The sequence below is a fragment of the Thermothielavioides terrestris genome, chromosome 5 (genome assembly GCF_000226115.1).
Source record: "Thermothielavioides terrestris NRRL 8126 chromosome 5, complete sequence".
In the NCBI taxonomy this organism is placed as follows: Eukaryota; Fungi; Ascomycota; class Sordariomycetes; order Sordariales; family Chaetomiaceae; genus Thermothielavioides; species Thermothielavioides terrestris.
Genome location: NC_016461.1, coordinates 2,350,063 through 2,363,082, shown reverse-complemented (window position 1 = coordinate 2,363,082; position 13,020 = coordinate 2,350,063). Strand labels below are relative to the sequence as shown.

At 56.7% G+C, this 13,020-nt stretch overlaps 5 protein-coding genes across 5 annotated transcripts; 2 read left to right on the top strand and 3 right to left on the bottom strand.

Moving 5' to 3' along the window:
- Nucleotides 1–1,407: 1,407 nt before the first annotated feature.
- On the top strand, nt 1,408–3,383 carry THITE_2156244 (uncharacterized protein; the record flags this gene model as incomplete). The annotated part of the gene is made up of 3 exons (XM_003656733.1): nt 1,408–1,812; nt 1,891–1,951; nt 2,539–3,383. The coding sequence occupies 3 exons, from the start codon at nt 1,408–1,410 to the stop codon at nt 3,369–3,371; spliced, it is 1,299 nt and encodes a 432-aa protein (XP_003656781.1). The 3' UTR covers nt 3,372–3,383.
- A 133-nt stretch (nt 3,384–3,516) lies between these two features.
- On the bottom strand, nt 3,517–5,515 carry THITE_2171333 (uncharacterized protein). The gene is made up of 6 exons (XM_003656732.1): nt 5,341–5,515; nt 4,782–4,862; nt 4,412–4,718; nt 4,109–4,350; nt 3,974–4,044; nt 3,517–3,914 (listed from the first exon to the last, which is right to left on the bottom strand). The coding sequence occupies exons 2-6, from the start codon at nt 4,840–4,842 to the stop codon at nt 3,801–3,803; spliced, it is 795 nt and encodes a 264-aa protein (XP_003656780.1). The 5' UTR covers nt 4,843–4,862; nt 5,341–5,515; the 3' UTR covers nt 3,517–3,800.
- Nucleotides 5,516–7,185: 1,670 nt separating this feature from the next.
- On the bottom strand, nt 7,186–7,854 carry THITE_2091945 (uncharacterized protein; the record flags this gene model as incomplete). Its single annotated transcript, XM_003656731.1, has 2 exons — nt 7,186–7,222; nt 7,736–7,854. 2 exons carry the CDS (start codon nt 7,852–7,854, stop codon nt 7,186–7,188), a joined length of 156 nt encoding a protein of 51 aa, XP_003656779.1.
- Nucleotides 7,855–9,191: 1,337 nt separating this feature from the next.
- On the top strand, nt 9,192–10,175 carry THITE_2171332 (uncharacterized protein). The gene is made up of 3 exons (XM_003656730.1): nt 9,192–9,346; nt 9,561–9,692; nt 9,831–10,175. Exons 1-3 carry the CDS (start codon nt 9,225–9,227, stop codon nt 9,868–9,870), a joined length of 294 nt encoding a protein of 97 aa, XP_003656778.1. The 5' UTR covers nt 9,192–9,224; the 3' UTR covers nt 9,871–10,175.
- Nucleotides 10,176–10,203: 28 nt separating this feature from the next.
- On the bottom strand, nt 10,204–12,884 carry THITE_2121894 (uncharacterized protein). The gene is made up of 2 exons (XM_003656729.1): nt 10,633–12,884; nt 10,204–10,569 (listed from the first exon to the last, which is right to left on the bottom strand). Exons 1-2 carry the CDS (start codon nt 12,535–12,537, stop codon nt 10,378–10,380), a joined length of 2,097 nt encoding a protein of 698 aa, XP_003656777.1. The 5' UTR covers nt 12,538–12,884; the 3' UTR covers nt 10,204–10,377.
- Nucleotides 12,885–13,020: the final 136 nt, after the last annotated feature.

Below are 13,020 nucleotides of genomic sequence, written 5' to 3'. Positions count from 1 at the left end.
CACAGGCTTCTAACCCTGACGCTGAGTATAAGCCTGACGGTCCCTGACAACACTTGCAGCCGCGGATGTCACACACATACAAATTTAGGTGGAAGATATATCGCAAAAATTTCCAATGTCTACAACGTGTCCTTCAGAAGGTCTAGCAGGTATCAACACTACAACCTCCATTCCAATTATCACAATGGCACTTCCAATAGGTTGCAACTTCTATCTTTGTAAATAGAATACTAAATATAGAAAGTGCATTTGAGAAGAGGTATCTTCTACTCTTCTGTATCTTCTACTCTTCTATATCTTTAATCTTCTACTACTCTTCTGTATCTTCCACTCTTCTATATCTTTAATCTTCTACTATACTTCTGTATCTTCCACCGTAATCCAGATCTTCCACTATACTTCTATAGCTTCTACTATATAGCCAGATCTTCCACTATAATCCGGATCTTCCACTATAATCCGGATCTTCCACTATAATCTAGATCTTCTACTACACTTCTATAGCTTCCACTATATAGCCAGATCTTCTACTACAATCCGGATCTTCTACTATAATCCGGATCTTCTACTATAATCCGGATCTTCTACTACACTTCTATAGCTTCTACTATATAGCCGGATCTTCCATTACAATCCGGATCTTCCACTATAATTCGGATCTTCCACTATAATCTGGATCTTCCACTACACTTCTATAGCTTCCACTATATAGCCAGATCTTCTATTATAATCCGGATCTTCCACTATACTTCTATAGCTTCCACTGCACTTCCACTGCTTCCACTGTACTTCCACTGCTTCTACTGCACTTCTACTGCTTCCACTATAGAGGTTAGGACATAGGTTCAAGGCTTGGTATAGGCAGTTGGAAAAATGTAGAAAGTTCGGCGGAGGATGCACTGTATTTAGCTTCGCAATAGGTGTATATCCAATATGTATTCCACCAATTACAGCGTATCCGGTTAGTGGTCTATACAAGCTATTAGGCATCTGTCCAGGGCACCTATAGGGCCCTACTACAGGGCCAAAAGTTGTCAGGGTCGTCAGGGACCGTCAGGCTTATGCCCAGGATCAGGCTTATCCTGATTCTATGCCATAGAAACGGAGCCAGGCTTACACCCAGGTAAGGCATGCTCTTGGCTTACAATTTAGCAGGTTACCCCGCTAAGGTACACTAAATCAGCAGCTGGCCCCGCCTGTCAACCTTGGCTTGCACGGGCGGTCAAAGGGTGGTGCCAAGAAATCACCTCCATAAGTTTAACTCCTGCCCAGCGAGGATGGGCGTCATCAAGGGTTAGGGATAGACGTGGGTTTGGGAACTTTTTTCGAGGTCTCGCGACCGACCACCTCGCCGTCCCTGTCCGGTGCACCAATCTCCCACACCCGACCACCAGCCCGAGCGCAACAATGGCTGCGACAGCATCCAAGCATGTACAACTAGCGCTGGCGCTGCCGGCGCGGCTGCGCACCTTCCTCGCGCGGTATCCTCCGCCCTCGATCCTCCCCGCGGGCGCCGACCCCGAGACGTACAAGACGGCCTACCAAGAAGAGACGCCGAATCCGTTCCTGCCCACGAAGCACCCCGTCACGGGCAGGTGGCACAATCCGAAATACTCGCTGCGGCGCCAGGCCGAGCTGGTCAAGCTGGCGCGCGAGCACGGCGTCGAGGAGCTGCTGCCCTACACCCCCAAGGGCACCGAGGCCAGGTTACGGAAGCGCGTCGAGCTGGGTCTGCGCGTCAAGGGTACCGGCGTGGGCCAGAAGGTCAAGGGCCACAAGCACGAGAGGCAGCTGGAAGCCAAGTACGTCTGGGTTTGGGTGCTAATGCGGGGCGCGCGGCTGGCGAGCGCCGTGAGAATTCGAGTCGCTGACTGCCTTGTCCCACCACAGGATGGAGAAGAGGAGAGAGGCTATGTTGGCGATGCCGGAGCTCATCAAGGAATGGAAGAAGGTTTGTTTCGAGTTCCATGGCATCCATATGCTCTCCGTCCTGGCAGACTCGTTAACGGGATTCGCAGGTTGGGAAACGGGACTGGAGCAAGTTCCCCAAATAAGAGTCCAACGGCCATATTCGGGAGTTTGCGCGGGTTTAGACTGTACCAATACCAATGTACAACATTCTCGGTCACCACGATTCGCCTCTACTCGTGCCGCGCATGGCAGGAGCAGTCATCTTCTTGAGCCGTCGTCGTTATTTGCCACAGGGTTGTTCTGGCCCTAATCTTGGTCTAATGCCCCGCTATCCCTTCAGCTCTGCGACGGTGCCTGAGTGGGCAGCTGTCATCCTGGCCTTTCTCAAGCTCGCTCTAGGTCTGGTTCCCTTCAACCCCCCGACTCCTCGGGTAGTCGATTTCCCGTGATTATAAGCTGGATGCGTCCTCTACATCTCCAAGAGTAAAGGAGACGGGGCTTTCAGACAGGACAGTCAGTTACAAAGCACGTGATCAGCTCCGAAGTTCCATATCATCTTTTTCCAGTTTTTCACTTGCACATCCGCTCCGACACCATCACCGCTCACCAAACCACCCGCTCAGACAGGGGTAACACCACCCCCTGCCCTACAGATCACAATGGCCCCAACTTACTACGAAATCCTCAACCTCTCCCCCTCCACACTCTCCTCCGCCCCGGACCCCGCCACCGCAACCGCCATCGTCAAGCGCGCCTACCGCCTCGCCCTGCTCCGCCACCACCCCGACAAGGCCAAACAACAACAACAACACCATCACCACCACCACCACCTTCCTTCCTCCCCCTACCACCCCCAACCTGGCCTCGTCGCCAAACCCACAAAAGAAGGGACCTTCACAATCGACCAGATCGCCGCGGCCTACGCGACGCTCTCCGGCGCGGCGCAGCGCGCCGCCTACGACCGCTCGCTGGCCGCATCCACATCCACAGGAGGGAGGAGTGGGGATGGCGACGGCGCGTGGTCGGCGGGGTTCCAGACGGGCATCGAGGACGTGGACCTGGACGATCTCGCGTGCGAGGACGGCGCCGGAGAGAGGTATGGGGATGAGGATCGGGATGGGAAGAGGAGCGGGCAGGAGGATGGCAGCGGGCGCGGGGGTGGCGCGGCAGCGACGGCAACGATGACGATGACGAGGTGGTACCGCTCGTGCCGGTGCGGCAATCCGCGCGGGTACCACTTCACCGAGGCCGACCTGGAGGAGGCGGCGGACCTGGGCGAGCTGATGGTGGGATGCGCGGACTGCAGTCTGTGGTTGCGGGTCCACTTCGCTGTTCTTGAAGATGATGATGAGGGAAACCACGACAGCGATGGAGATAATCATGGGCAGGAGGAGGAAGATGGGGTTGGTAGGGATGGTTGGAGTGCTACCTCAGCAGACGATGGTAACAATGAGAGGTGACAGCTGTGTGAGAAAGAGCGCCTGTGTGTGCCGCGTCGGGTTGAAGCACCCCGAGCTTGGCTGGTGAGACAAGCGTGACCGAAACGGATATATCCGCATCATCTTGATCTCAGCGGTTTTTGCATGCCATATCCGGCCAATGAAATGTGTGAACGGGGTTTATTTTCTGGTCCGGACGATCTTCGCGAGTCAGGAGTCTAAGAAGCAGGCAGTCTGAGAAAGGAAAAAGGCCCCCTCCACAAAGCCGCAATCTAGCCCTCAACTGCCGCAATAAACCGCCCACCAAGTCTTCCTGTGTATCTGCCTTAAGCATGCAAAGGTACGAGGGATCTCCAGTCCGCGCTCCAAAGACACCGTTTCCGCCAGGGGAGTTGCCAAGATAAACCGGGGTAGTCACTACCGAGAAACCAGGAACATGAATACAGCCGCTTATTCGGCCTTGGGCTCCTCCGCAGCCGCCTCCGGCTTCGGCTCCTCCTGCTGGGGCGCGTCGGCAGCGCCGGCGGCAGCCGGAGGCTCGGCCTCGGACGAGGTCCAGAGGGTCTGGTACACGTATCAGCGTAACGCTCATCGACAGCCCCCAAGGCGATCATCACACGTACCAGGTTGTCGCGCAGGAGCTGCATGATCAGGGTGCTGTCCTTGTAGCTCTCCTCGCTCAATGTGTCCAACTCTGCAATTGCGGCATGGTCAGCGAGCGAAACAATCCGCCTCCTCGAAATCGTGGAATTGCTCACCAGCAATGGCATCATCGAAAGCCTGCTTGGCGAGATGGCAGGCCTGGTCAGGAGCGTTGAGGATCTCGTAGTAAAAGACGGAGAAGTTGAGGGCAAGGCCAAGGCGGATGGGGTGAGTGGGCGGCAGCTCGGTCTGGGCAACCTCGGTGGCAGCCTTGTAGGCCTCGAGCGACTTGTCGGCCGAATCCTTGCGCCGCTCGCCAACGGCGAACTCGGCCAGGTAGCGGTGGTAGTCACCCTTCCTATTGTCGTCGTCAGAGAGGGCGACCCACACACCTCAGGCTGCGAGAGTTGAGCACTCACATCTTGTGGTAGAACACCTTGGACTCGCCGGTCTTAGCGGAGGGGATGAGATGCTTGTCCAGAACGCCGAGGATGTCCTCGCAGATGGTGGCGAGCTCGCCCTCGATCTTCTGGCGGTACTCCTTGATAAGAGCGACCTGGGCGGTGTTGCCCTTCGACTCCTCCTTCTGCTCGATCGAGGTGACAATCCTCCACGACGCGCGACGGGCGCCAATGACGTTCTTGTAGGCGACCGACAGCAGGTTCCGCTCCTCGACCGAGAGATCACGGTCCTCAGAGGCGACGACCTTCATGTTCTCGACCATCTCTGTAGGCAGGGTGGAATGTCAGCCCCCGGCCGATTGGCGATCGGCATCCACGTAATACGTGCCTTCATAGCGCTCGGCCTGCTCGGCCAGCTTGGCCAGGTAAACAGCATCTTCGTGACCCATTTTGACGAGTGGACAGGTATCTACGCGATCAAGGTCAGCAATTCGAGCACGGACGAAGCGGGGTGACTCGGCGAGCTCAACGCGTGGCCGAGGCACAAACAGATACGGAATGGAGAAAACGACAGAAAAGGCGCAGTCGCGGAGGTGCGCTATTGTCACCGACAGGGCTGCCACAATGGAGCGGCTCTGTCAGTGCGGGTGTAAATGCGCCCTGCTGACTTCATGGCCAGGCTGCCCTCCCCGCTCCCCAGGTGGGGTGGATGCGCAGCCCTATCCTTCGGGGAACGCGGTCTAGCACAGTTGATCCAGGCAAAGCTGCGTTGGACCCTTGGTGAATTGGGACTTGAGAATGAGGCGACGGTGGGATTCGCGACAGCGGTCTTCAGAGGGCGGAAGCGAGGGGCCTGTCGCGTCGGCAATGACGACAGCGCGCAAGAAGTGGCGGTACGGGTACAGTTGGCGGTGCAGCAAAGTGAGGGGATGATAACTAGCACTCACCTCGTGGAATCTAGAAGATGGTCGGCAGGATTGCTGACGTGACGATCCTTGCGAGAAGGTTGCAGGGTGGAAAACGGGGTGCAGAAGTTTGTGAGGTGGTTGGATCGCTTGATTTTGGGAAAGAGGACGGGAGTGGGTGAAATCACCGGTTTGGGGATGCAAAGTTGGAAATGAGGGAAGGGGCAAGGCCGAAGCGCAGCAAAGCGACGACGCAAGGCGGGATGCGTGGGCTGGCGACCAGTGAAATTCAGGCTGGCACTGCCCACTCAAGCAGGACCCCGACTGGGGGGCAGCACGTGACGAGCTTTTTGACGCCCGGTCAGCACCCAGCACCAGTACGTCACCTGGAAATTGGCATGCTCCAGTCCCAACAAGCGGCTGACTGGAGCTGAGGAGCGGCGCCTATTTTCGAGACCACCTCGAGTTCGATCAGCAGAGCCTTTCTCGAATGAACACCGAGATACATGCCGTGAGCGAATATGCAACTGCTTGTTTACGGAGTCCGCGATAGACTGTGCAGCATCAGCATCACGCATAAGGCAGCTTGACGGCTTGATTTCATGCGGCTACCCCTAAACTTGCCGATTCGGTTGTGAAGTGTGATGCGCAGTCCATTCTCGGTGAACAGGATGCAGGCAACAACCGAGTTTATATTCAAATCAGCTTCATTAGCTACCTACCTAACTACAATCTACTGTGTAAGTCATGTTCTTCGACACCACAGGTAAGAGACGAGGTGCACGGAGTATAGTACTTGTTGATAACATTTTGTGCCCGGGCGGCGCCTTGGAGCTCAGCTCTGACAGCTGATAGTGGGGCAGAACTTGAACTGCAATGAGGCAGCCCATGAAGGCAGCTGATGCTGGTTGGCTGCCTGGCTTGACAAACCTGGAAGTGATTGATCCCTCAGGTACCTTTAAGGCAGAGTTCAATTCAGGCGACCCGCTTCAAGGTTCTGTTCGTGACCATCTGCATCTGGTCCATTGCGACCTTTGACTTTGCAGTTGAAGCTCGGCAGCAAGACTCTTGCGATACCTACCTCAACAGCACAAAACAGCTGTCCTACACAGGTTTGGAAGGTAAAACCGCAAAACTGCACTAGACTGCTGCGTGCCATACCATGTTTGCGCACACTTCTCACCACTGCACCAGTTCGTGTTCTTCGAGTTCGTTGCGCCAGGCAGACCCAGCAGTTCTCTCTATACCCTCCATTACTTGCGTGTATGACTTGCTCCTTTGCCCCTGAAGATGGCCGCAGCTCCCGCTCTCCGTGTTACGCTTGGCCCCTCGGTCGGCGAAAGATATCAGTACAGGAACAGCGGTAGATCAAAGGAGTTGCAAGTGCGGTCCACTCACTGTGCAGAGTCACTTTGTACGACGATCATGATCAGCACCTCAGATGAAGTAGACGAAGAGGACGCGTCTTGTTGGCAACTATGTGATTAACCAGGGAGTAGACTAACCTCATGGCCTCAAAACGGCCCACCGCTCCCACAATATCTGGGGGATGAATGTGCGTCAGTGATAGGCCCACGCTCCAGCAACTCAAGCACGATAGAGCAAGCGGACGCCTCGTTGCTCGTCAGACGATGTCGGCTCAATGACTGGGTCAATCTTTTCCACACTGGCGATGCCTCGGAAAAGGGAACGTGTTCCATGCATCACTAGCAACTTCAAGTAAGTCATGTTGAGAAGGGTCGATCCAAAACTCACTTTAATCATAGGTTCAAGCCTAGTGTCGACAGACCAAAGTGTGAGGGCAGGAGAGACTACAGGCAGTGAAAGACATGGTGGTCTGCGATTCCTATATAACTACTGGCATATTCTTTCACTAGATCCTGCCGTTTAGATGGCCTTCATCTCTCCCTGCCCCTGGATGGTGCTGGGCTGCGAGTCTCATTGTGAGCAACGATGATTCATTCTGAATACCACCTAACCACCTTGCTGCCGCAGCATCCCAAACACCCTTACTTCTGTGGTATCCCGGGCAACTCACACGGAATCGTGGGCGACCATCAAGTTGTTCATCATGGTACCCCTTAGAATCAGAGTGATTCATCGCAACTTTATAGGGCCACCCCACACGAGCCAATATCACGAGCTTACAGCACACCCCACCTGCCTACCTAAGCACCTATTAGCACAGGAGTAAACAGGCCACTCCGGAAAGAGATTGATGAACTTCTAGGGAGGAGGTAGCCAAGCTGCTCTGAAGGTCTGGTTTCCAGTATGTGTTGAGTTGCGGTGTAAGAGAGGGTATGGGCGCATTCCCAGGAATCTGGCGGCCTTATTTTTCTTGCTCAATCAGTCCGAAACAGAGCTTTGAAAACAGAAGGCCAGGAAAGCAACTGTCACTTCCCCTCCAAGTGAAGATAATGCCCCATCCGCAATATACGCTTGTCCCGTGATGTAGTCCGCATCCCTGCTCGCCAGAAACGACACCAAGCCAGCCACATCCTCGGGGACGCTCGTCCGGCCCAGCGTGATCAGACCATCGCTGTACTTCTTGGTCATCTCTCCCTTATTTTTGCCGCTCTCTGACCAAGCCCCCCGTCAATCAGCTCCCACATCTTCGTATCTACGATGCCTGGATCATACGCATTTTCCGTGATCCCGTATATGGCCAGCTCCATCGCATACACTTGGCTCAGCCCCCTCATCGCCCTATTGCTCGCGCTGTAGTGTCCCAGCACTGAGCAGCGGAAACGGCTCGAACGCGACGATGCTCGCCGCGGCGATCCGCTTGCCGCGCACCCTCCTCTTTTTCCCTTCCACCTCGCCCTGCCCCTTTTCTTCGCCATGACCCGCCTGGGCAGTCGCAATGGTATTGGAAGAAGAAGAAGGAGAAGGAGGAAAGAAAAGGCAGAAGAAGCCTGGCCAATTATCCGCCGCGCGGCGACCTGGAAAACAGTAGTGCGCCCCGGCGACGTTGGTCTCTGTGAACAAGTTGTTGAGGTCCTCACTTCCCAAGCCAGGATTGAGAAATATACATCGCACAGACAAGAACAACTCCATCTCAATCAATGGGAAGGATCGCCACAAGAACTCCAGGTTCGTTTTTGAACCTGAAAGCCTTGATGCTGGGATATTGAGCAAAGGCTCCAAGCAGTCCCGAAACAGAAGGATGGGGTTGCCGCCATCAGGGTAGGTGGTCTACCCTTTCATCTATTGATTCCCCGTTTCCTCTGTTTCGGCCTTTTCTTTAGGAAGAGAGGGCGAGAGAGAGAGCGCCAAGAGGTTCTTGTTCTCGACTATGATTACTCCGTCGTAATTGGGAACATAGTTGCTTTGGAAGTGAGAGGCGAAATCCCGCCATGTGGTTCGCCGTGGGCCCTTAAGTGACTATGGCGATCTTCAAGCCATCGATAAACCACCTCGTAGCAGACCTCAATGAGCGCCTTAGAGGATGAAATCCAACGTAAATCAGAATGAGTGCGTTAAACCTGGCTGAGGACTCGAGTGCTTCAACAAGAGAAAATTGTTGGGGCGGTTGGCGGTAGGGAGTCATCCTGTCGCCAGTCAATACCGGGTCAAAAAAGTGGCGCTGGTTACTGAGCGGGTGTGAAGACACTGGGCAGAATGATTCCAGGTTGTGAGGTTGTGGGTTGTTCGGTGGTTGGTTCCATGTCCTAGGTCCCTGAGGTAGCTGCCTGAGCCCAGCCGAGAAGTGCCTGAAATACCCACAGGTCCGAAAGGAAGTGACGTCCAAGCTTCCGATAGCTCCCTCCACCCCACGGAGCTGCGGATCAGGCCACCCTCAGCAAACCCTTGCCATTGGAACACCGACGAAACTTGCAGGCTTATGTTAGGTAACCTGACAGAGCCGCAATCTCGACATCAACCACCACCAACATCCATTGAAAGTACCACAATCCACCGCCACCATGATGCGCACTTCGATCACCAAGCTCGCCCGCCCGGCGCTGCTCTCCCGCACCTTCTCGACGACCGTCCGCGCCATGTCTGCCGGCGACACCGGTGCTCCGCCCAAGACCGGCGGCCAAGGGTGCGTTGTCCCTCCCTTACACCAGCTTCATCTCTGTCCATCTCCGGGATTGCTGCGCATGGAAGGTCTAGAATGGAGAAGAGCGGGGAAAATCGCGCGTGCATCCTCTATCTGCCTCCCTCCCACCGACCAAGCCCATTAAAACCCCCAGCAATTCATTCATCTGCACTCTCAGCCCAGAGACGCTGACATAAACCCTTCTTCCTCCACACAGCGACGCCTTCCAACGGCGCGAGCGTGCAAACGAGGACTACGCGATCCGGCAGCGCGAGAAGGAGAAGCTCATGGAGCTCAAGAAGAAGCTGGCCGAGCAGCAGGCGCACCTGCAGCAGCTGTCGGACCACATGTGAGCAAAAGCGCCCTCTTCCCCCCTCCCTTCCTCACACGCCCCATGCGGGTCTTCGGTCCCTCCCGTACCTGTTGTAGCATGAATGACTCAGTATGCTGATGCGGAGTTCAAAATTTCTTCGCTCCCGAGCCACAGCGACGAGATCACCAAGGAGCAAGGCGGCGAGCAGAACTAAGAAGCGAGCGAGCGAGCGCGCCTTTTACCCTCGAGATCAATCCCACTCCTTAACGGAGATACCAACGGGGCCACGTTTTCAATGCCAGGGTTCTGTGGCACGGGGGAACCAACCTGAACGAAGGCGGAACGGAAGAGCGAGATTGGTCCAGCGACAATAGTCTGCCATTGCCGTTGTCGTTGTCGTTCAAGCCATTGGTTACTGCACGACAAGCATATCAACCTCCATTCCTGCTCTCTGCTCCGCGGGGCCAAATCTACCATCACCACTTTGTACAATACAATATGCAGGCTCTTGCTACCAAACCACCCCAAACTTCCCTCTGTAACTGTGATCTCAGGCCTGGCTGCAGGAGCACGACGATGCCGCATGCCTCTCTTCCTTCCCTCTACCCATTTGCCAGTCTCAACCGGCCAGCTGCGGCCCGCGCCGTAGGACATTGCAAATATACACGCGACAAACCCCAACTCATGACCAAGACATTATGGTTCCTCCCCCATCCCCATTTCATCTGTACCCGCCCCGATACGACCGGTAAAAGCTCTCGGCCGCGTCCGACTCGGTGCTCGAGACGCTGGGGCCCATGTTGCCGCTGGCCTTCTGCGCGGCGGCCACCTTGGCCTGGAGCGCGGCCGCGTTGCTGTCGATCCACTGCAGCTGGGCGAGATGCCCGTTCAGGACCCGCACGATCTGCGTCAACTACGCAACCAGTTAGTTTGGCATCCAGCACATTGCAATCGGAAAGAAAAAAAGAAGACATACCGGATCATCGGGCTTGCTGCCCTTGCTGAGCGTGCTCGACATGTCATTGATCTCCTTGATCATTTTGGTCAGGTCCTTGCCCATGTCGTCCAGCCGGTCCGTCAGCTTCTCGGCCAGCTTGTAGGTGCGCTCGCGCTCCTGATCCGGGCCGCCAACCTGCTCACCCCCGCCGCCGCCGCCGCCCTGCTTTGCGAAGAGCTCGTCCAGGTCGGCCTCGTAGCGGTCCAGCCACGCCGCGAGCTCCTCCTGCTGGCTTTCGACGTTGGACAACTGACGCTCGATCTCGCTGCTGGCGCGCTCAGCCTCGTAGGTGGACGTGTACAGCTTCTGGATCTTCTCGCCGTTGTCGACCAACATCCGGTCCCACTCGGCAATCTTGGCCGCTTGCTCCTTGAACTCCTTCTGGTACTTGGACAGGTCCGTCGCCCACCGCGTGATGATCTCGTCCATGGTCTTGTTCTTCAGACGCGGCAATTGCGACGTAGGGCCCATGGTCGATGCCGAGAGCGTCGCGGCGGTGCTGCTCTTGCCATCCTGCGCTGGCGTGGTGGTTGTGCCGGCAGGCTTGGCGCCACCAAACAAGCCTGTTGTTGCAGGGGCGGAAGTAGTGGCGGCAGCAGTGGTGGTAGCGGGGGCAGTTGCTGTTGTGGTGGCGGTAGTGCTGGGGGCTGTGGTAGAGGCCGGCTTGGCGAACAGGTTGCTCGCGGACGCAGGAGCAGCGGAGCTGGGAGCTGCAGTGGTCGTCGCCGGCTTCAAGTTGAACAGGTTCGAACTGGCTGGAGTCGAGCCAGCAGCCGCCGTGCTGGCGGAGGTGGCGGCGCCGAACAAGCTCGGAGTTGTGGTTGCCGAAGATGCCGCGGGTGCTGTAGTAGTTGCAGGGGTAGCTGTGGAAGCGGACTGAGCGCCAGCAGCACTCCCAAAGAGAGGCTTCGCGGCTGCTGCCGGTGCGGTGGTGGTAGGAGTGTTGGCGCCGGATGTGGCGGCGGCGGCAGGCTGAGCGCTGCCAAAGAGAGACGACGTGCCTCCTGCGGCTGGGGTGGATCCGGTCTTGCCGAAGAGCCCTCCCGCTGCCGGTGCCGTAGAACCGGTCGAAGGAGCCTGCGTCGTAGTTGTAGCCGGCGTTGCAGATTGTCCGAATAGGCCGCCACTCGTCGCTCCAGAGGTTGTCGGCTTGGTCCCGAGGCTAGCTCCGAACAGTGCTCCAGCAGGCTTGGACGCATCGGTGGGAGGTGCGCCGGCCGGTGTGGTCGACCCAAGCCCCCCGAATAGCGGCTTTGCCGGGGTAGCCTGAGCTCCGCTCGTGGTAGTGGCGGGAGTTGTAGAGCCGAATAGAGAACCACTCACGTTTCCAAACAACCCACCCGTTGCTGAAGTTGTTGGTGTACCCGACTGGGGCGCCGTGGTTGCGGACCCAAAGAGTCCGCCTGTTGTCGCACCCTGAGTGCCTGTGGATGGAGCAGCAGTCGTAGCAGTCGTAGCAGCAGGCTTGTTGCCGAAGAGGTTCGGCGTCCCAGTAGGGGTTGCCGTTCCCGTAGCAGGGGTAGACGTGTTGCCAAACAGCGCCCCCGTGGGCTTGCTGGCGTTGCCAAACAACGACGACCCTCCGGATGTAGCGCCAGCCTGCTGCCCGAAAAGCGGCGTGCTAGTGGAGGGCGCGGACGTTGAAGGAGTCGTACTGGCGCCCGCGTTGCCGAACAGGCCTCCAGCCTGACCGGTTGATGCCGGAGTCTGCCCAAACAACCCTCCACCAGTCTGAGGCGTGCTTGTTCCGCTGCCAGCGGGTTTGCCGAACGAGAAGGTTGTGCCAGCCGCGCTACCAAACAGGCCGCCAGAAGCTGGGGCCGTTGTCGTCGTCGACTGGCCTGAAGCCGCGCTCGACGCGGGCGTTCCGAAGTTGAAGGACATGTTGAGTCAAAGTGCGGCGGATTGCTGGACGGTCTCGTGTGCGAAAAACAGCAATTACAGGCAACCGCGCAGATTATGGAATCGGGCGGTGTCGACCTTAGGGACCGGTCGATGCTCCAGCGCGGCAGCTGTGGGCAGAAAGGTTGGGATTGCGCAGGGAGACCAGATCCCGCCGGGTTTCTCGGGCGCAATCGGATCGTCCGAAGCGATTGAGCTCAACTGTGTGTATTTCAAAGCTCGGTCGGAGGCAAGAAGCCCTTGAAATCGAGGTGCTACCGCCAAAGCACCTTGTTGTTGTTTTCCAGGGTCTTGGCCACTTGTTGAGCCGACTTTTGGCACCTGCCAAAGCGCGCCTAACTGGAAGCGAAAAGCTCGTTCAGCCGCCTTTGACGCGCACTAGCCGAGATGCCAAGCAAAATGCACGGGCCAGAGGGGAGCTTGGCAGCTTTGGCATGACCCCACTTTTAGCATGTTGCGTGGGTC

Bases quoted from the DNA above. Each gene is read 5' to 3' on its own strand.
- THITE_2171333 (XM_003656732.1), bottom strand. From the start codon at position 4,842: ATGGGTCACGAAGATGCTGTTTACCTGGCCAAGCTGGCCGAGCAGGCC. The intron at 4,045-4,108 runs GTGAGCAATTCC...CCGCAATTGCAG, and splicing joins TTTCGATGATGCCATTGCTG to AGTTGGACACATTGAGCGAG. The intron at 3,915-3,973 runs GTACGTGTGATG...TACGTGTACCAG, and splicing joins AGCTCCTGCGCGACAACCTG to ACCCTCTGGACCTCGTCCGA.
- THITE_2171332 (XM_003656730.1), top strand. From the start codon at position 9,225: ATGATGCGCACTTCGATCACCAAGCTCGCCCGCCCGGCGCTGCTCTCC. The intron at 9,347-9,560 runs GTGCGTTGTCCC...TCCTCCACACAG, and splicing joins CCCAAGACCGGCGGCCAAGG to CGACGCCTTCCAACGGCGCG. The intron at 9,693-9,830 runs GTGAGCAAAAGC...CCCGAGCCACAG, and splicing joins CAGCAGCTGTCGGACCACAT to CGACGAGATCACCAAGGAGC.
- THITE_2121894 (XM_003656729.1), bottom strand. From the start codon at position 12,537: ATGTCCTTCAACTTCGGAACGCCCGCGTCGAGCGCGGCTTCAGGCCAG. The intron at 10,570-10,632 runs GTATGTCTTCTT...CTGGTTGCGTAG, and splicing joins GCAGCAAGCCCGATGATCCG to TTGACGCAGATCGTGCGGGT.